The following is a 21,652-nucleotide window of genomic DNA, read 5'->3' on the forward strand; positions in this document are numbered from 1 at the left end:
TATTAGTCACACTGAGCATTTAAAGTGTGAGTAATGCAATTCAGGAGCTATACTTTTAAACTAATGTATATTTAAAATGCCACCAATGAATAGTGCCTACCATATTGTATAGCACAACGTAAGGTATTACCCATATTAGAAATAATGTGCTTTGTGGTCTGTCTTCAAAAGTTTAATGGAGGATATAATTCCTTCTGTCTTTGCTGTTTAATAATGAATCCAAATGATGTTATATAAACAGTTTTCTGGAAATGTTTCATTCTAAAATTTGTATTTTATTTTCTAAGGGGTAATTCCAGATAATGTGAAGTGGTTGATCAATAATGGTTGAGATGTTTGATCATTTCAGTTTATGTATATGAACAGTAATATATTTTAAGGTCACTCAAATTGCAAATGCCAATTTTAATTTTTGTTAAGTTTTAGAAAAGTAACAAGTTCAAAATTTTAACAATTGATTTAAATTATCCTAATCCTCAAATAGTTTACTTATAAACAGATTGCTATGGTTTGTCCTCTACAAAATGCATTTTGAACTTTTATTTTCATTGAAATAGAATTAAGAGGTGATTCAGCCATGAGGTCTCCACCCTCAAAAGAGGGACTAGTGCCATGTTAAAAGGTGTGTTTGACCCCCTCCTGTTCTCTTGTCCTCTCTGCCTTCTTCCACAAGACAATGCAGCATGAAGGTTCTTGCAAATGCTAGCACCCTGACACTGAACTTCCCTACCTCCAAACTGAATCAATAAATTTGTTTGTTATAAATTATCTAATCTCAGATGTTAAAATATAAAAGCACAAAACAGACTAATAAGCAGGTTTACATTTTAAATGACACATTAGAAAACAATTTTTATCAATTTTAAAAAATTTGTACTTACAACTTAAGTATAAAAAGACAAGATGATTCTAGCATAACAGATACCGTACATACATTACCTTCAGATTGAAAATCTTTTAGTGATACTGTGAGAGGTTTGTCTTTTCCCTGATGGTTCTTTCTTTTATCCTTTTTATTCATAACTTTTGACTGAGTTGAAGAATTTTCAGCATTTTCATACTCCTGAAAAGAATTACCAATAATAATTAAGTTTAGTTTATAAATTATAAAATCAACTGACCAGTAAGAAATACATTTCTTAAAGTTTTATTTTAAAGATAAGAATCAGGGGGCTGGAGTTGTGGCTCAGTGTTACAGTGCTTGCCTGGCATGCATGAGGCCCTGGGTTCGATCCTCAGCACCACATTCATAAATCAATAAATAAGGGTACTGTGCCCATCTACAACTAAAAAATAAAAATAAATTTTAAAAAGAAGCAGATTTTAAAAGTCACAACTTGGTCAGTCAAATCATATAAATTTTATAAAGTTTCTATTTATATGCTCAACCTCTCACAACTTACATTAAAATAGAAACAAAAATATTTTATCTTTATCTATAACCTCTTTCCTTTCAGAACCAAATTTAAGACAGTAAGTGCATTCTCACACCACTGAAATCTGGCTTCTATTGTTCTCTGACTCTAAAATTAAGGTCAACCTCAACTTAATCACTAATTCAGAAGGTATTTTTTCTTTCAACCATCTCTTGGTTTTCTCAATACATAAGTCATCTTTAGTAGCTTCTTTAGCCAACCTTCTTAAAAATATAACTGCCGTCTACCATTATCTCTTTCTTAACCTATTCTTCTTATGCCTTATATTCATTGCTCTTCAAAGTTTAAAGTTCCACTTTTATACTAATGATTTATGTGTGTACATAGAGAAGTCAGCTGGAGTTTTTAATAAGCATCTCCACATTAAATGTGTTTATCTTCCCATTCAACCAACCTGCTTTCCCCACTTCATCCTTTTCTTATTACCTTGTTATGCCACCACCATCTATACAATTGTCTAAGCTAAAAAACTCATGGTATCCTTGTCTATTTTTCTACACACTTTATATCCCAATTAGTTATTAGTTACTAAGTCTTGTTGAGTTTGTATATTAAAAATCTCTTAAATCTATTCTCTTTTCCTTGTAACTTCTGACATTTTCCCCTATTGTCTTTTGCTTAGACATTGCCATAGTCTTTTAATCCCTCTATCATCTTCTACACTGCTACATCATGAATTTCTAAAGTAGAAACTCAAAATCAATCTTAAAAAGTTCAATAACTTTCTGCCAAGAGATGTATAAAATCTGACCTTCTTGGGTAGTACACAAGATTCTTTGCATCCTATCCTTCTGGCCATTGCTGGAGAGCAATTCTAGCCTCCTAAATTATAATTTTCAAATAGGTTATGTTCTTCCACATATAAACTTCTTGTGTATTTGCCACACCTGCTCTGAGAATGCCTACTTTCCTCTTGCCTACCTTGTAAACATGTAAATACATCTAATAAGACTTTTCTTCAAGAATCCTTTCCAAATATCCATCCTCATGAAAGGCACTAAAAAGTCTTCTATTTTTCTGAATTCCCATCAAACAAAGAACATATATCTCTCAGTACTATACATTATAATTATATGCATGTCTTCTACTAATCTCAAAAGAAGTTGGGATTATGTCTTTCATCTTTGTATCATGTGCTTAGCACATTTTGGCTATTTAATAAGTATTTGGTGAATGAATGAGAAGAGAAGACATAATAAAGCATCTCAAACCTCAGTTATCTATTATAAAAACTTTCAGGCTAACATAAATTTTTTTGAATAGTGCTACATCAATGTAATCATGTAAAAGTAGCCATTGCATAAAAAGAAATTTCTCCGTTCTCTCTTATTGTCTGATAAAAATCAATGCTTTTGGTCACTAAGCCTATGATTATGGCAAGAAAACTGGCTGGGACCATATTTATCAACACCATTTACTCTATTCCTTTTCTAAGAATATAGCTAATTCTTTTACCTTTGAAATCTCAACATTTATCTAAGCAGCAGCAAATCATATGAAAATATCCTATTTGATAAAGTTTTATGTCCTAAGGAGCAATACAGGAAGATCTTTCCAGTGTAACCTGAAAGTACATTTAAATGATTAAATCACAGTAAAAGTGAGCTGTATCTGTTTTTGTAGTTACCTGTTTGTTATGTGTGAACAGGTAACAATAAAGGTTATAGTCATTCTCGATTATTTGAAATAATAGGAATAGGAATACATAAAATGAAACTAACACCTACATTATACAAAGGGCACTTTTCTTTAATATTTATTTTTTAGTTGTAGTTGGACACAATACATTATTTTTATGTGGTGCTGAGGATCAAACCTAGGGCCTCGCGCGTGCTAGGCGAGCATTCTACCACTGAGCTACACCCCAGCCCCCAAAGAGCACTTTAATAGCAACTTTTAATCTTTTCCACTAAACTATGATTAAGCAGAAAAATCACCTGCTGTGAATTTTAATTCCTCTCTTCCTTTCATCTTGGATAAAGATGTTAATGTATAGTATCATGGCCAAAAAGACCTAAACATGACAGGGCCCATTTATGATCAACCAATGAATAACTGCAAGTTAAATAACTTTAATGAACCATCAAGATCCCAATAAATGTCAAAGACTAGAATGTTAAATGATATGAAGACAATCAATGCTCAATTTAAGTATAGAAACTGGAACCGATACTACTTTTTACTTAAATGTTTCTACAGTCATAAGGTATAAGATGCATTTCAGCGTACAATTTAATAAATAAACCTCAGTGATAAATGCTGAGTTTACAAAGCCAATATGTCAGAATGATGTCCCATTTACTTTAGTTAACAGTAGTGTATCTCTGGCAAAGTCTCTTAATAGATGACTAGAGTACTGTAGTTCTTTCATTCAACTTAAACTTTTTAAATATTTTTTGAGGGGATAGTGGAGCTGGGGATTGAATCTCTGTCACCATGCTACAACCCCAAGGGGCTCCCTAAATCTACCTACAGTCTATGTTCATTTAAAACTAAAATAAATTATCTGTTGTGAATTTCATTCCTTTTCTTCTCTTCACCTTGGTTGGAAGAACTCTTAAGCATTCTATATCATTAGAGGAAACTTAGTCAACATGTTTACATTCTCTCAAAACCTGAAGAAGAATTCTATTATTAAAATGAATAATATTTTTGTAATGATGAATAGTCAGGACAATCTTAATCTAATTTTATTTTATTTTTTTTTGCAATTCTGGGCATTAAACCCAGGGCTTCACATGTGCTAGGGCCTCACACGTGCTAAGCAAGCACTCTATCACTGAGTTATATCCCCAACACAGAACTTTTATGTAAAATTCAGAAGGACAGTCCTAGCCTTCAACTACTTAAAACTTTTTAAATATCTCAATCAATAAGTAAACAAATACCTTTTTGTGCTCTTCATATTCTAATTTACTTAGCAACAATGCCTTCTCAAGATCTGCTTCAAACATTTCAGATGTCAGCTAAAAAAAAAAAGTTTCACAATAAAGAGACGATAGTATTATATTCTGTTAGTAAAAGAATCATAACATGACAATATGGACAAGAAAACAACTAGTGGTTCCATCTGCCGCTAAACTTTTAATCCATATTTCTGACATTTAATTATGGAAAGGGTATTTATGATTATATTCCAATATGTCTTACATTCTGACTAATATTACTAACTAAAATAAGTTAGTAGGCAGGAGAACGTATTAAAAGATAGAAGTCTTATAAAACATCATTACTATTTTTCACATTAACTCAGAGAATTTCAATATTAAAGTAGATGATTCTAAACGAATGATAAAAACTGAATAAAATGGAAATTTTAAATTAAAAAACATGGCTCTCCCCAGCATTTGATTATAATTAAGCAATTTAGAGCTTAAATTTACTTTGTTTTCCGAGTGCTACACACAAAACCCACAGCCTGTGTATACTCTACCACTAAACTGTACACTCAGTATAAAAGTAAACAATACTTGTGGGGAGCCATTCTGACACGTGATTGGGTGACTCCCGTTAAGGGCCTGAGGCACTCTGGCTGTGTCGGAGTTATCCCGACCCTTTCCTGATGAGAGAGCCCATCCGTGTGGGGGTGTGCGTAACCACTGACCCTGGAGACCCAATCACTGACCCTGACCTTGGAGTACAGCCCCCCCTCAACCTTCATTGGATGGAATTCTCCCCTGAATCTCTTGTTTCCCCCAAATAAAAGGCTGATCCCCGGCGTGTTCGCTCTCTCTCTCTCCTGCTAGCCCAGAGTAATCCTCGCTGCCCTGCTGAGCGGCTGGAGGCAGGGAAACAGGGAGACCGAGCCGTCTCGGACCTAGCATTAAAATAAGGTACTGTCTGTGTGTTTTATTTTGATCTCTTCTAACTAACTGAATGCCAGAACCTCATTAATGAAACCACTGCGCAGGCCGCGTGGTAGAATTGGCGCCCAACGTGGGGCATTCTGAATTAGTTAGATTGAGTGGGAGCGCGCGCTAAAAAGATTAAGGGAAAGAAATAAAGAGAAAGGAAGATAAGGAAATAGAAATAAAGAAATAAAGAGGAAATAAGGAAGATAAAGAATAAAGAGAAAAATAAGGAAGAGGTGACATTTGGGTCACAAAAGTAATAAAGAGGATAAAGAAAATAAGAAATAAGAGAAAGGAAAAAGTGACATTTGAGTCACAAAAGTACCGGGAAATATTGAAGGAAAGAGACGTTAATTTACTTAAAATGGGAAATTCTACTTCTTCGGATAAGGAAATGTATCTAACTATTTTAGACAGTATAATTAATCAGAAAGGAAAACAGATAAAGAAAACTCAGTTATTGCAATTCTTAAAGATTGTAGGTGAATATTGTCCTTGGTTTTGTGACCAAGAGTCTCCAAATTTACTTACTTGGGAGAAATTAGGAAGAAAGTTACAGAGAGTTTGTCTTTCTACTGAAATACCTGGAGGCATAGAGAATATACAGAAAACTTGGACGGCCCTAGAAATTTGTCTCTTTGAATACATGGACCAGAGTCCGTGGCCACCAGAAGAGCTTCTGAGAGGTATTCAAAGAGCCATTAGGTCTATTCAAATGGAAAATCAGCCTGAGGCTAAGTTAATTTCCTTTCCTTTGAGCCGTTTTAAAACAAAAGCGCTAGGAGCTAAAACAAAGGTTAGAAATGTGCAAGCTAGCCCGCAGACAGATTATACAGAACAGCATGATAAAGAAGAAGCATCTCTAATCTTGGAGAGCCCTCCAGAAGTGGTAACCAATCTTCCTGGAGAGGAAAATACAAAGGAAACTCCTAGCGGGGCTCAGGTTTCTTCTCAGCCACGTGAGTTAGAAACCCAAATTCCAAATGGCGATAGTACAGAGTCTGATAGCAGCTCGCAGTCTGAGGAAGAAGAATTAGACATAGAAACTCAGGACTTAGAGAGAAATTTTAATAGATTGCATTTAGCACCACCTGCCCAAGCCTTTAAAATTCAGCCGATACCTGCTAGAAGAACCAAATTTAACAGGTGTGCTGAATTAAAGATGACTTTTCTTACCCCAGTTCAGCAAGGTATTAAGAAGGCTCAAGAAATGGGGGAGGATACTACTGGTTTTCACCTCTTTCCAGTTTTTGAGCAAACTGATGAGCAAAATCAGAGAGTTAGAATTCATGCTGTAATTCCATTTAAAACTATCAAGAAATTAAAAAATGCATGTGAAACGTACGGCCCAAATTCGCCTTTTGTTCAGAGTCTGATAGAAAATATCTGCTCACAACCCCTTCCTCCTAGTGACTGGGTTTTTTTTAGCCAGATCTTGTTTGAGCGGGGGAGATTACTTACTTTGGAAAACTTACTGAACTGATTTTTGTAATGAACAGGCAGAAAGAAACAGAAGACAGGGCATAGAAACGCCAGTAACGATGTTTTTAGGGACTGAAGATTTTGCTGATTTAAAAAGACAGTTAAATTATGATTTTGTAGTGTACAATCAAATAACTGATTGTGCAAAACGTGCCTGGAGGCAAATTGTCCCCAAGGACCAGTCCAATTTAGTTCTTACCAAAATCAGACAAGGTGCCAGTGAGACTTATTCAGATTTCGTAGCCCGACTATATCAGGCTGCGAACAGGTCCATCGGAGACCCAGGAGCTAGCGAATTTATTGTTAGACAATTGGCTTTTGAGAACGCAAACAAAATTTGCCAAGATGTTCTCCGCCCCCATCGTAAGAAAGGAACAATTTCTGAGTATATTCGCTTGTGTTCTGACTTAGATTCCACTCAGTTGCAAACGGTAGCCTTAGCAACAGTATTAAAGAAAACTTTGGGGCCACAAAATTCAGTTCAGAAGTCCCGCAGCAAGTGTTACGTTTGCGGAAAACCCGGTCATTTCGCCTACGAATGTCGCCAACGCAAATTTAGGTTTAGGGCTCCATCTACTGGCGATAATAGATATTGCAGGACTCGGCGCCACATGGTTGATTTGGGTGGCGCGGATGAGCCTGCCTTCTCGCCACAAGTATTTCCTCCTAGCGAGGGGACAAAAAACTTCCGTTCGGCCCCTCCCCGGGCCCAGAAACAATATGGGGAGACGTCGCACAGTGTGACGTCACTAGCGGCGCCGACCAGGACAGTCCGCGATTTTTACCGGAGCAGAGACATGGATCACAGACAGTTTTCTTAGGACCTTCAGAGACAGTTGAATTAGATCCTGAAACGGGACCAACACAAATCCCTACTGGGATTTTCGGGCCACTTCCTGAAAATACTGTAGGTTTAATTTTGGGGCGTAATAATTTAAAGGGAGCTATTGAAGTAATACCTGGTGTGATAGATTCAGAATTTAAAGGGCAATTATATGTTACTGTAAGATCCAATTATGCCCTAAGACTCACCCCAAAGGATATTTTTGCTCAATTAATATTATTGCCTTGTGTCTCAGAAAGACACCTGCCGGCAGATTCAGTTTCTAAACCGCCGGACAGAGTATATTGGTCCCAGTTAGTGCGACAAGAACGCCCTTTATTAAAACTTAGAATTAATAATAAAAATTTCCTAGGAATAATTGACACAGGGGCTGATAGCTCCGTGTTGTCCAGCCGGTTTTGGCCCAGGACATGGCCTCTACATACAGCCTCAGCTAATCTAGAAGGAATAGGAAAAATTTCACAGCCTGCTCAAAGTGCCAACTATCTCCGTTGGGAAGATTCTGATGGGAACAGTGGAATATTTAAGCCTTATGTGTTAGAGTCTTTACCAGCTAATCTATGGGGAAGAGATATACTAGCCAAAATGGGACTGCTACTAGTCACCCCAAATTCTATAAGGTCAGTTGAAGAAATTAATCAGAGGTATTTTCCTGGAGATGATAGGGAAAACTTTCAGGAAGAATATCTGTTTACAAGCCAGTCTCCACGACAAGGATTAGTAAATACTTCAGGACAAAATTTTTATTAGGGGCACTGAGTACTTCCCCGATCCTTAAAACAGCTGAAAAAATTACATGGCTCACAGAAGAGCCTATTTGGATTTCTCAGTGGCCCATCTCAGGGGAAAAACTTAAAATAATTCATAGATTAGTTGAGGAACAACTTCAGGCTGGTCATATTGAACCAACACTTAGCCCTTGGAATACACCTATTTTTGTTATTAAGAAAAAGTCAGGAAATTGGAGATTATTACAGGATTTAAGGGCAATAAACCAGACAATTCGGCCTATGGGATCATTACAGCCAGGACTTCCCTCCCCCACAGCCATTCCTTTAGATTACAGCTTGATGGTAATAGATTTAAAAGACTGTTTTTTCTCTATAAGGTTACATCCTGAAGATTGTGAAAAATTTGCTTTCACTGTCCCAGCAGTTAATTTTAAGGAATCTGTTAAAAGATACTGCTGGAAAGTCCTTCCTCAGGGAATGCGTAATAGCCCTACACTGTGTCAAAAATATGTTGATCAGGCAATAGATCCCATTAGAAATAGCTTCCCTGATGCATACATTATTCATTTTATGGATGATATATTATTGGCCCATGCTAATTCAGAAGTACTTTCAGAAATTTTTACTCAGTTAGAGACCTCACTTACAACATTGGGTTTAAGTATAGCTCCTCAAAAAATTCAAAAGGTATCTCCTTTTCAATATCTAGGTCAGATAATTCAAGGGAGTACAATCCGTCCTCAAAATCTTCAGATAAGAGTTAAGGAGTTACGTACCCTTAATGATTTTCAAAAACTATTAGGAGATATTAACTGGCTAAGACCATCCTTAAAGTTAACTACTTCTGAGTTAAGTCCTTTATTTCAGATATTACAAGGAAATCCTTCTCCAACCTCTCCACGTCAACTAACTTTGGAGGCCAAAGCAGCCTTAAGGAAAGTGGAAATTGCAATTAAAAATGCACAGCTTACTAAAATAGATCCTAAAGAAATACTGTATTTATTAATATTTCCAACTGAGCATACCCCAACAGGAGCCATATGGCAAAGATTAGGAGTTATTGAATGGATTTACTTATCTCATTCCCCTCAAAAGACATTAACACTTTTTCATGATTCTACAGCTCAATTAGTGATTAAGGGTAGAACTAGGATTTTACAATTAATTGGATCTGAGCCTGATATCATAATTATTCCATTTTCTGTTCAACAGATTAATTGGCTTTTCCAAACTTCTAGTTCATGGCAGATAGCTTTTGCAGATTTCCCTGGCCAGATAGATAGCCATTATCCTCGTGATAAGATTGTACAATTTGCATCATTAACATCACTTATTTTTCCAAAGATTGTACTTTCCCATCCAATAGAGGGAGCTTTATCGGTGTTCACAGATGGTTCCAGCTCTGGTAAGGCAGGTTTCTTCAGCCGTGTTCATACAGAGGTAATACAAACTTCTTATACTTCAGCTCAAAGGGCAGAACTTCAAGCCCTGATTTTGGCCTTAGATTATTTTTCAAATGAGCCTATTAATATCTATTCTGACAGCTTATATGCAGTCAGAGTTACCAAAAATATTAAAACCTCAGTTATTGGGTTTACTTCATCACAGGAGTTATTTGAATTATTTCATAATTTACAAAAAACAGTGCTAATGAGAAAGTACCCATATTTTATTGGACATATCCGAGCACATTCTAGCCTCCCTGGACCTTTGGTTGCAGGTAATGATAATATTGATAAATTAGTAACTTTTTGTCAACAGATGTCTTCATATGACTGTGCCCTAGCTTCCCATTCCTTGCATCATCAAAATGCTTCTAGCTTACGTAAAAAATTCAGTATTACCAAAGAACAGGCTCGTCAGATTGTAAGCCAATGCCCTAAGTGTGTTATTTACACTCCATCTCTGCCATCAGGGGTAAATCCCCGTGGTTTAAAACCAAATCAAATATGGCAAATGGATGTAACTCATATTCCTCAATTTGGTAAGCAATGTTATGTGCATGTCATAGTGGACACTTATTCTAGATTTATTTTTGCCACAGCACGTACTAAGGAAAATACTCAACATGTAATTTCTCATTGCTTAGCAGCTTTTTCTGTTTTAGGGTGTCCTATGCAGATTAAAACAGATAATGCTCCAGCTTATGTAAGCTCTGCTTTTCAACAATTTTGCCAAGAGTTTCAAATTAATCATAAAACAGGAATTCCTTATAACCCCCAAGGTCAAGCCATTGTAGAACGAGCTCATTTATCTATTAAACTTCAATTACAAAAATTAAAAAGGGGGAATAAGATAATGACTCCCCAAAATAGCCTTAATCATGCCTTATTTGTTTTAAATTTTTTAAACTGTGACACAGAAGGTCACACTGCTGCTGAGAGACAAATGTCTCCCTCAGTGACAGGCCCTTTAGGCAGAGTTCTGTGGAAAGATTTACAGACTGGTCAGTGGAAGGGCCCAGATCCGGTAATATCATGGGGCCGAGGGCATGCTTGTATTTTTCCAGAAGGTGCTTTTCGTCCTATCTGGGTGCCTGAACGTGCTATCAGACATGGAGGAGATAGAACCCAGACTCAAGCGACTGAGGATAGACACGGAGGAGCCACAACCCAGAAGGAGGAGATATCGGAAAAAGATGAAGAAAGACCAGATTGAACCAGCCGAGAAGCTGATTTCGTGGAAAGATGTGAAGAAATTGACAACCCAGGCTTCCCAAATACTTCGACGCCTAGGAAAGAACAGGACCCCAGTCTTGATGGTAGCGACAGTAATTGCCCTACTGGGCTGTCAGGTAAAAGGGAATCAAGTAGACACTTATTGGACTTATTTCCCAGATCCACCCCTGGTACACCCAGCTGTGTGGACTGGAGAATCTATTCCAGTATTTACTAATGACTCATTCATGATGGGAGGATTTACAGATACTCATATTACTCCCAATCATGTGACTAGATTTAATTATTCTGGCTACAGTGCCCAATTACCCCTATGTTGGTCACATGATAAACATGCTGGCTGTCTGAAAGTATCATTTGAAGAAAAGACAGCGATTGGTAAACCTAGACTGACAAATAATTCTATTTATGGAGACTTAAAACCTAATACTAGATCAATAATTAAGATGGGACTTTCCCATAACAAGCCAGTCATTTCTGCAAAACCTCCACCGGTACCCCACTGTCCAAATAGTTCTATAATTGAAATTGGCACCTTTCCTAAATGGATGGATTGTGTAAATACCTTTCCTGTACGACATAAGGTGTCTAAAGCTAGTGGGTATATTTTAGACTGGTCTCCAAAAATTGATAAGAGACAATTACGAAGAAATTCTGCTATGACACCTGCAGGATTTGTTAGTAATATTTTGACTTATAGTGAAGGAGGCATTCAAAGAGATATTTGGCGTTTAATTGCTGCCTCAGAGTATTTACATTTTTCAGACAAACCTTTACCAAAATTTGTTGGCAAGAACTGTAAAGAGGGATCTTGCTATGGCCTAAGAGCCTGTGTCCAATCTCCTTATGTTTTAATTATTGGAAATGTAAAAGTTAGATGGATAGATGATAGATATTTTGTTACTTGTAATAAGTGCAACCTAACCAATTGTATTTCTAGGTATAATGGAGGAAAAGGAGTGCTGATACTTCATCAGCCCTCTTTTGTTTTATTACCTGCTAATATTTCAGAGCCATGGTATGCTGATGCTGGTTTACAAGTTTTACAGCAAATTCATGCCCAGCTAACAAGACCTAAACGTGCTATTGGAGTCATAATTGTTGGTGTCTTAGCACTGGTCTCATTTATTGCCTCAACCGTCTCTGCATCTCTGACATTGTCTCAGAATATTCAGCATGCAAAATTTCTTAATAATTTAGCTCAAAATACTTCCAAGGCTCTGCGTAATCAAGTAAATATTGATGAAAGGATTGAAACTAAATTAAACGCCTTAGAGGCGACTGTTATTAACATTGGTAATGAACTTTCAGCCTTAAAATTTAAGGAAAGGCTTAAATGCCATGCTAATTATAAGTATGTATGCGTTACAGCTGCCAAGTACAATGCTTCTCTCTGGGATTGGGAGAAGGTTAAAAACCATTTATTAGGCATTTGGCAAAATAGTAATAATAGCTTGGATATTCTGGAACTTCATCACCATATCCAAGACATTCAAAATAATAGAGCTGATTTTTCAGATCCTTCTTCTTTGGCTAACCAAATATTGAAGGAGTTAAATGGATTCAACCCTGGAAATATTCTTAAACACTCCGCTTGGTACATTATTGGATTATTCTCTTTGCTGTTAATTCTCTTTTGTATTGTAACTATAGGATGGCGAGTCCTCCAATCAAGAATCCGGGGACTCCAGAGAGTGAACCGCCGCCTCATTGTTAAGAATAAAAAGGGGGAATATGTGGGGAGCCATTCTGACACGTGATTGGGTGACTCCCGTTAAGGGCCTGAGGCACTCTGGCTGTGTCGGAGTTATCCCGACCCTTTCCTGATGAGAGAGCCCATCCGTGTGGGGGTGTGCGTAACCACTGACCCTGGAGACCCAATCACTGACCCTGACCTTGGAGTACAGCCCCCCCTCAACCTTCATTGGATGGAATTCTCCCCTGAATCTCTTGTTTCCCCCAAATAAAAGGCTGATCCCCGGCGTGTTCGCTCTCTCTCTCTCCTGCTAGCCCAGAGTAATCCTCGCTGCCCTGCTGAGCGGCTGGAGGCAGGGAAACAGGGAGACCGAGCCGTCTCGGACCTAGCATTAAAATAAGGTACTGTCTGTGTGTTTTATTTTGATCTCTTCTAACTAACTGAATGCCAGAACCTCATTAATGAAACCACTGCGCAGGCCGCGTGGTAGAATACTGATTTAAACTTAAGTTGTTTTTTTTTAAAAAAAAAGTCACTGTAATCAGTCATTCTGATAAAAAGTGAATTTTAAATGAGAGTGATGTGGAAAAAATTAAATTTTGGGAGATCTCAGAGATGCAAAATTTAAATTCCTACTCTACCCATGCTAGCTATAACTTTGGACAAGTTATAGAACTTCTGTGGATTCCATTTTCCTCACATATAAAGAGGAAATTGAAATATTATCCTTACAGTGTAGTTCTAAGGATTTAAAGTTGCAATACATATGGAGTACCTAGCATAGTATCTGCCTGGCATAAAAGCAGTACTTAGTATATTAGAATTCCCTTCCTACCTTAGAAGAATAAAAGATCTCCCATATTTTTGGACAGGCAGAATAAATATTGACAATGACCATACTACCAAAGGCACTTTACAGATTTAATGCAATTCCTATTAAAAGATCAGTGATGTTCTTCAAGGAACCAGAAAAAGCAATCATGAAATTCATTTGGAAAAATAAAGAAGCCCACAATAATCAAAGCAATCCTTAGTGAGAAAAGTGATGCAGGAAGTATCACAATATCAGACCTGAAATTATACTACAGAGCTATTCTAACAAAAATGGCAGTGGTATTGGCACCAAAACAGACATGAAGACCAGTGGTACAGAATAGAACACACAGAGACAAACCCACATAAACATAGTTATCTCATACTAGACAAAGGCACTATAAATATACATTGGAGAAAAGAACTCTTTAATAAATGATGCTGAAAAAATTGGAAATCCATATGTAGCAAAACACAATTAAACCCCTATCACTCACCCTGCACAAAACTCAACTCAAAGTGGTCAAGGACTTAGGCATTAGACAAGAGACCTGTGCCTACTAGAAGAAAAAGTAGGCCCAACTCTCCATCGTCAGCTTAGGAACTGAATACCTCAACAAGACTCCTAAAGTGCAAGAAGTAAAATGAAGAATCAATAAATGGAATGGTATCAAACTACAATGCTTCTTTACAGCAAAAGAAACAACAATGTGAAGAGAGAGCCTAAAGAATGGGAGAAAATCTTTGCCGCCTGCACCACAGAGCTGCACAAAAAGCTCAAAAAGCTTAACACCAGGGGCTGGGGTTATAGCTCTGTGGTACAGCACTTGTCTAGCATGTGTGAGGCACTGGGTTCGACCCTCAGCACCACATAAAAAAAAATTTAATTAATTAATCAAATAAAGATAATGTGTCCATCTACAACTAAAAAGAAATTTTTTTAAACAAAAAACTTACACACAAAAAAAAAACCTTATCAATACATGGACAAAGGAACTGAAAATGCACTTCACAGAATAAAAAATACAAATGGTCAACAAATATATGAAAAGATGTTCAACATCCCTAGCAATTAGAGAAATGCAAATTAAAACCACACTGAGATTTCATCTCACTCAAGTCAGATGAAATTATCAAGAACACAAGTAACAAGATGGGGATATAGCTCAGTTGGTAGAGTGCTCAACTTACATGCACAAGGCCCTGGGTTCAATCCCTAGCAACACACACACACACACACACACACACTCACACAGAATACAAGTAACAATAAATATTGGCAAGAATGTGGGGGAAAAAGGTACACTCATACATTGCTAGTAGAACTGCAAATTTGTGCAACCACTCAACAGTATGGAGATTCCTCAGAAAACCTGTATTGGAACCACCATTTGACCCAATTATCCTACTCCTCGGTTTTTAATTAAAGACTTAAAATCAGCATACTACAGTGACACAGCCATGCCAATGTTTATAGAAGCTCAATTCACAACAGCTAAGCTATGGAACCAATGTAGGTACCATTCAGTAGATGAATGGATAAAGAAAATGTGGCATATATACACAATGGAATATTACTCAGCCAAAAAGAAGAATGGAATTATGGCATTTGCTGGTAAGTGGATGGAACTGAAGAATATCATGCTAAGTTATATAAGCCAATCCCCAAAAAAACAAAAACTAAATGTTCTGATATTTGGATGCTAACTCCCAAAAAGCGGGGGAAGGGAAGAATAGAAGTTCATTGGATTAAACAAAGAGGAATGAGGGCTGGGGATGTGGCTCAAGTGGTAGCGCGCTCGCCTAGCATGCGTGAGGCACTGAGTTCAATTCTCAGCACCACATAAAAAATGTAAAAATATTGTGTCCACCAAAAAAATAAAATAAAATAAAAAATAAATACTTAAAAAAACAAAGGGGAATGAAGGGGATGGAAGGGGGATGGGATTAGGAAAAACAGTACGATGAATTAGATATAACTTTCATATGTTCATGTATGAATACACAACCAGTGTAATTCTACATCATGTACAACCACAAAAATGGGAAGTTATACTTCTTGTATGTACAGTATCAAAATATATTCTACTGTTACATATAACTAAACAGAACAAATTAAAAATAAAATAAGGGGCTGGGGCTGTTGCTCAGCAGTAGAGCATTTGACTAGCACTGGGTTCAATAAAAATTATTGGTTCGATACTCAGCACCACATAAAATGGATAAATAAAGGCACTGTGTTCATCTACAGCTAAAAAAAATTTTTAAATAAAATATTAAGTCTGATTTTTCATTGTAGGCAAGCTGTTTTCTTCAGTGCATATTATTTATAGTAGTATTTCCTTATTTTTCATTCTTAAAATTTAAAGAAACTTTAAAAGACTTAAAGTTGGCTTTAGTTTTTTCAAGCTTAGATTTAAATCATGCTTAAAGAAATTTTTATCAGGTTGGGTTTGTGGCTCAGTGGTAGTGCGCTTGTCTGGCATGTGTAAGGCACGGGGGTTCGATCCTTAGCACCACATAAAAATAAATAAATAAAGGTATCATGTCTATCTACAATTTAAAAAAGAAGAAATTTTTGTCAACATTATCTTTAATACCTTTCTTCATTCTATTGGTTTTAGGAACACTAACTGTTTCTCTGATTTTATTTCAGTGTTCTCATCTATCATGTCAATTTTAATTGGCAAAATTTATCACAAATTTTCTTTCATACTACTCTCAATTTTCTTCTGGGTATACTCTGTTTTTTAGTTCTTCTAATGAAGTTTTTAAAATCTTACATTACTTATTTCTTAAATTTTTAAATTCACCAATCTCCCTTTCAACTCCTGTTTCTCATCAACTCATTTCAGTCCATTATCTTATCTCACCTTGTTATATAACTATCCCCTTGGCTTTTATAAAATGTGCTAGTCCATTGATTGTTATTAAAATTAATTTCTGTTCCCTACAGAAAATCTTTTCCAGACTATGTTTTCCCCTCTGGATGCTAAGTACAATGTTCTTTTCCTATTTTGTGGCAGAAACTTTTCTTTAGCTGACATGAGATTAACCAAGATCCAATATTGTTATTAAGGTAGAATGGATGCTTCTTTACTGACTAGTACTGGTTGCTCCTTAATTCCTCATTCAGATTTTATGCTGAGGCTTAGTTATTACCAATCTAGTGACTTAGGAATAGATTTTGTTTTGGAATAATTTCCCTTTTGTATTTGAAATAAACTACCACATATCAGGCAAAGCTTTTTGTTAGATTCAGCTCTCTATACTTGAAATTTCTTAAGAGTGCTGTTTTCCTACTGTGTCAGGAAGAACACACCCCACATACTGTATACTTTTTGCCTAGTACAGGTACTTCCTGGTTCCTCCAAATGTAGCTACTTTTGAAATCTATGACTCCTCACAGTAAAATGGATTCCAAGTGGTATACTGTCTATTGGTTCCAGGCCCGCCCTATCTTTTTCACCTCTCAATGTAATTACCCAAGTTCTATGACCCATGACCCTGATTATTTTCCTCCAAGTGAGACTTCTAAATAAGGTACCAGGTCTTCCTACATAACCCATAAATAGTATACCCAGCAGAAATTCCTGGGCCTTGCATGCTATCCTTATATAGTGTCAGAGTCAAATCAATTTAATTACTTTTTAGAATTACCAGATTATTGTGATAGAGGAAGGAGAAGAAAGGTTTTCAGATATCTGTACTCAAGTTCCCATATTACATGGGATTAATTCTGGTGAATTTTGAGCTTTCCTTCATTAGTTTTCTAGTAATCTTTAGGCCATTAGGAGAATTTCTCTCTCGTGAAGACACTGGTAGATTCTACTACTGTATAAAAAAGTAACTTATTACAACATTAACACTTTAAATAAGAATTAGTCACAATGAATGTGGTATAAGAGGAAAAAAAAGAAACCAACCCCTAGAAATAATTCCTATTAAAAGTACAATGACTTTTATTATCTGTTGTAAATACAACAGATAACTACAACAGATAATACCAGTGAGTACAAGATGGTTTATCCAGTTTATCAATGTCTGAAGAAGTCAACAGCATTACTGCATGGCTCTATAGTAATAACTAACTCTTATAATGATGAGCCTAAAGCAATTCAAAATCTTAAATAAAATGATATAATTAACATAGCTTATGATGAAAGCTTACTACAGAAGTGTCTACTTCTTTTAGAACTAATATCCAAAGATAGGAATAGCCACTCTAACAGACCAAACATCTGCTAGAACAATATCTATTCCCTATTGATCAAACAATAGATAAGCAAATAAACAAACCTTTCATTTCCTACACATATAGCATCTCCTAGAGTACATTCCAGGCTTAGTCTGTTATTTTCCTGCACATGACAAAAAAATTATTGGTCTTAATAAATTACTTTATGTGGTTGCTATTAGTGATATTTAATAATAATACAGAAGAACAAAATGTCATGTAAATAGGTCAAAGAAACAAACGTCATCAACAATTTTATATCAAGGTTAAAAAAGGAAGTTCCCCTCAAAGTCCTTCTTATCACACAAAGCTGTTACTAGGTATTTTTAGCAAGAGATCTCTGGCTCTTCAAATGACTTTTTAAATTTAAAATAATTAAATCTTGTTCCTCTACCTCCCCTCTCTCTCCTTCATCAAAAAGCAGATGAGTTAACAACAATAACAACAACAACCAAAAAAAAAACATATACACAGTGCTAGGGATGTAGCTAGAGGTAGAGTATGTGTTTTAGCCTGCTCAAGGTCCTGGGTTTGATCCCTAGCACCAAAAATGCCCCAAAACAATAAAAAAACACCTGATAGTACTGCTTTGAAGTGCCAAAACTAACATAAATAACAAATGGATCAATCTGCTTTTCTAGATTTTTAAAAATCTATTAAAAGTAGCAAACACATGTGAATTAATCTAATACAAACTGCTTCTTAGAACAATGGTGATAAAGATTCAAAGGCACTGCCATCTTAAAAATTCTCCAAATCACTGAAAAATAGAGCAAAATTATTTACTTAGCTGTACCTGTTCATCTCTTTGTCTCCATTCTTGCCAATTTTCTTCACGTGAATCCTTCTGTACTGTGTTTGACAGTGAAAGCTCATGTTGCGTGTTACAAATGGCATGGGAGGATTTCTGAGGAATTTTCTTAAAAGCAAGATTCCTGAGCTATAAAATAAACACAAAATATCTTATATCCTGATTAATGATTTTTTTTAATTTAAAAAGACATTTTTTTTACTTCTCTACTCATTGTGGTAACTCACAAAACAAAAATAATTTGTGTGTTTAATTAAAAATTGTTTTAATTTTTTGGGACAGTCTTGCCCAAGCTGGCCTTCAATTCCTGGGTTCAAGTGATCTTCCCGCCTCAGACTCCTGAGCATCTAGGACCATAGGTATGGGTCAGCATGACTGACTAATTTAAGGTGATTTACTTTTTTATTTTTCTTGCAGTGCTGGGGATTGAACCCAGGGCCTAGCACATGCTAGACAAGCTCTGTACCACTAAACTACACCCCCATTCATTATCTGTGTTTTTTTAATAATCTTTGTAAATTCAAATGTAATTCAAATCTTTGTCATTTCAAATGTTGGTAGTTACAGATAAAATGACTAAGTGAAAATAGATTTATTCTATATTATCACAGTTTTAATGATTCTTCTTTACTGAAGAGAAGTATACTGGGTAAAAAACAGTAAAATAATCATGCTTTGAAAATGCAAAACAATACAGTTCAAAATACAAATTTAAAATTTAAATAAATGGCCTTTTGAATTGCATATGCAAGATTCTAGGGACAGGAAAAAAAGGCATTTAAAAAATGTTCACTACATTTGACTTCAAGTACTCATAAATTTACATCCATCAATTCAAGTAATATTTATTGAGTACCCATGGATCAGGTACTATGAATACCCAGGTAAACGAGACAGTAGCTGCCCTTATGATGCTGTCTCTAAGGAAACAATTGTTACCTCATTTGCTTCATTCTGTTGCTGTTCTTTCTTTTTTCTTCTTTTCTCTCTCTTTTTCTCATTTGTAGTTGATTTGCTTCCCAAAGTTTGAGACTTTCCAGTATTCCGACCTTTGCCTTTTCCAGGCTCAGAATCAGAACCACTGCCACTATCCACTTGTAACAGTGCAAAACGAGAGGCAGTAGTGGGAACAGAACTAAGTACTGCTGAGGCCATGATAAAGATTTTTCTCTTAAAATACTTCTATCAAGAATAATTCCTGTAGGAAGAGAAAAGCATAAAATATATGTACACACATTTTTCCTGATGTCATAGTAATATTTGGATTTAAACCCACAGTCCCACTGGCAATAACATACTTTTTAAAAAAAATATCTTTATTTATTTTTTTTATGTGGTGCTGAAGATTGAACCCAGTACCATATAAGTACGAGGCAAGCGCTCTGCCACTGAGCTATAACCCCAGTCCACACACTTTTTAACTTAAGTTAATAATATAAAATTATACAAAAGAAAAATGATATATTGATATTTCCCAGATAACCATTGTAATATGTGTCCATTTTTCCATCTAGGAATTTTAAAAAATAATTTTCATCCCATTTAAATATTGATGTAATATATACACTTTAGTGAAAAACATTCCAAATCAACATGGTTTATAATGGAAAAGGAGAAATATAATTTTTTACCGTACACAAAGATCATTAGTCCAGCTACATGTTTACCCTCAACTTTCAAGTAAATTTAAAAAGGCATAAAGAAGAACATTAATATGTTGAAAATACTTAAATTCAAAACATTTGATTCAAGAGACAATGGCTTAGACTCGAGAGCAAAATAAAGAGCTTCAATTCCCTCTACAACGAAAATTTCAAAATTGGCTTTCACATTAGCTTTTAGTTCACCAATCTCTGTGCACCCTACTAATCCAAGCAAAGGTAGGTATAGTTTTATTTAGTGTTGTTAGCATTTCAAGAAACTTTTATTTAGACTTGGAAGGAATAAAGGCCCGCTAGTAAATTTCTAAGACAAATTACTTAGTTTTACAAATATAGTAAATACAATTTACATTGATTAAGTGACTTGCCTAAGATCATTCTAAAACTTAGTGGGAGAGTCAGGACCAGAACCTTGATTTGCTGAAGCTTACCTTTTCCTTCTTTCTCTCTCCCCCACCCCCAACCACCCAGCCCCAGCTACCCCACCACTTTTTTGAGGTGCTTGGATTTGAACCCATGCCAAGCATATGCTCTTCCACTGTACAGTCCCAGCATAGATTTTCTTAGTAGATTATGCAACTCAAAAATTTGTTTTTATTTTAAAATAGGTATACAAAAATTTAAGTATTCAGTCTTTTAAAACATGAATGCTCAAAGTACCAAGCAACTTAATGTCAATCAACCCCTATGCCTCTCCCTAATAGCATTTTTCTACTGCCACCATCCAAATATAACTACCATTTTGATTTTTGTTTTTATTTATTTGCTTTCCTTATACTTGTATCATATCTGGCTTGAGTCACAGTGTTCATATCTGAATTAGCTGCTGTCATTCCACTTTGTTACACATCTATTTCTTATTACTCACAAGTCACTAGTCTACTGTTCAATATGGGAGAGGATTATGCTGAGGTGACTATTAGGAGATAAGAATCACTGATGTCCATTTTGAAAGCTAACCACACACTCTAATTTGTATGTTTTCAGGAGAGAACAAAAATAAGCATGTATTATTAAATCTTTCATCTTAAGAACCCAGAAAAATATTTGGAAATCTTTAAATTTTCTTCAATATAGTAAAGAAAATCTTGAGAGCTGATATTTGAAGATGTGCTATAGCAGTCACTAAATCAAATATTTTTATTCTAATGCCATATAAAGACCCACACTGTTCCTGTATCCAGAAATATGTAAGTCAAGAGAAAACACCACAATATACAGAGATGACACCACACTGATATGACATATCTGTAGGAAAGGCTTAAACCTTTCCTACAAGTATGAGATAAGGTCTTCATAAATTATTACAAGGGAGAAAATATTACAAAATTAAAAAGAAATTCGAGACTCAAAAACACTGTGAAAAAAATAATTCTGCTTCAACTTCAACATGTCTTATTAAAATTATCCTA

The 21,652-nt window shown here is 35.7% G+C and overlaps 1 protein-coding gene across 1 annotated transcript in view; it reads right to left on the bottom strand.

Moving 5' to 3' along the window:
• GKAP1 (G kinase anchoring protein 1) overlaps positions 1-19,748 on the bottom strand; it is a 54,671-nt gene extending 34,923 nt beyond the window's left edge. Inside the window, exons 1-4 of the mRNA XM_081282097.1 lie at positions 19,519-19,748; positions 18,565-18,708; positions 4,325-4,402; positions 931-1,063 (exon numbers count right to left, since the gene is read on the bottom strand). Of these exons, the coding sequence (XP_081138223.1) occupies positions 931-1,063; positions 4,325-4,402; positions 18,565-18,708; positions 19,519-19,734 (571 nt within the window). The 5' untranslated portion in view covers positions 19,735-19,748. The remainder of the gene's footprint in view (positions 1-930; positions 1,064-4,324; positions 4,403-18,564; positions 18,709-19,518) is intronic.
• Positions 19,749-21,652: the final 1,904 nt, after the last annotated feature.

The sequence above is a fragment of the Spermophilus citellus genome (genome assembly GCF_964194105.1).
Source record: "Spermophilus citellus genome assembly, chromosome: 2".
NCBI lineage: Eukaryota > Metazoa > Chordata > Mammalia > Rodentia > Sciuridae > Spermophilus > Spermophilus citellus.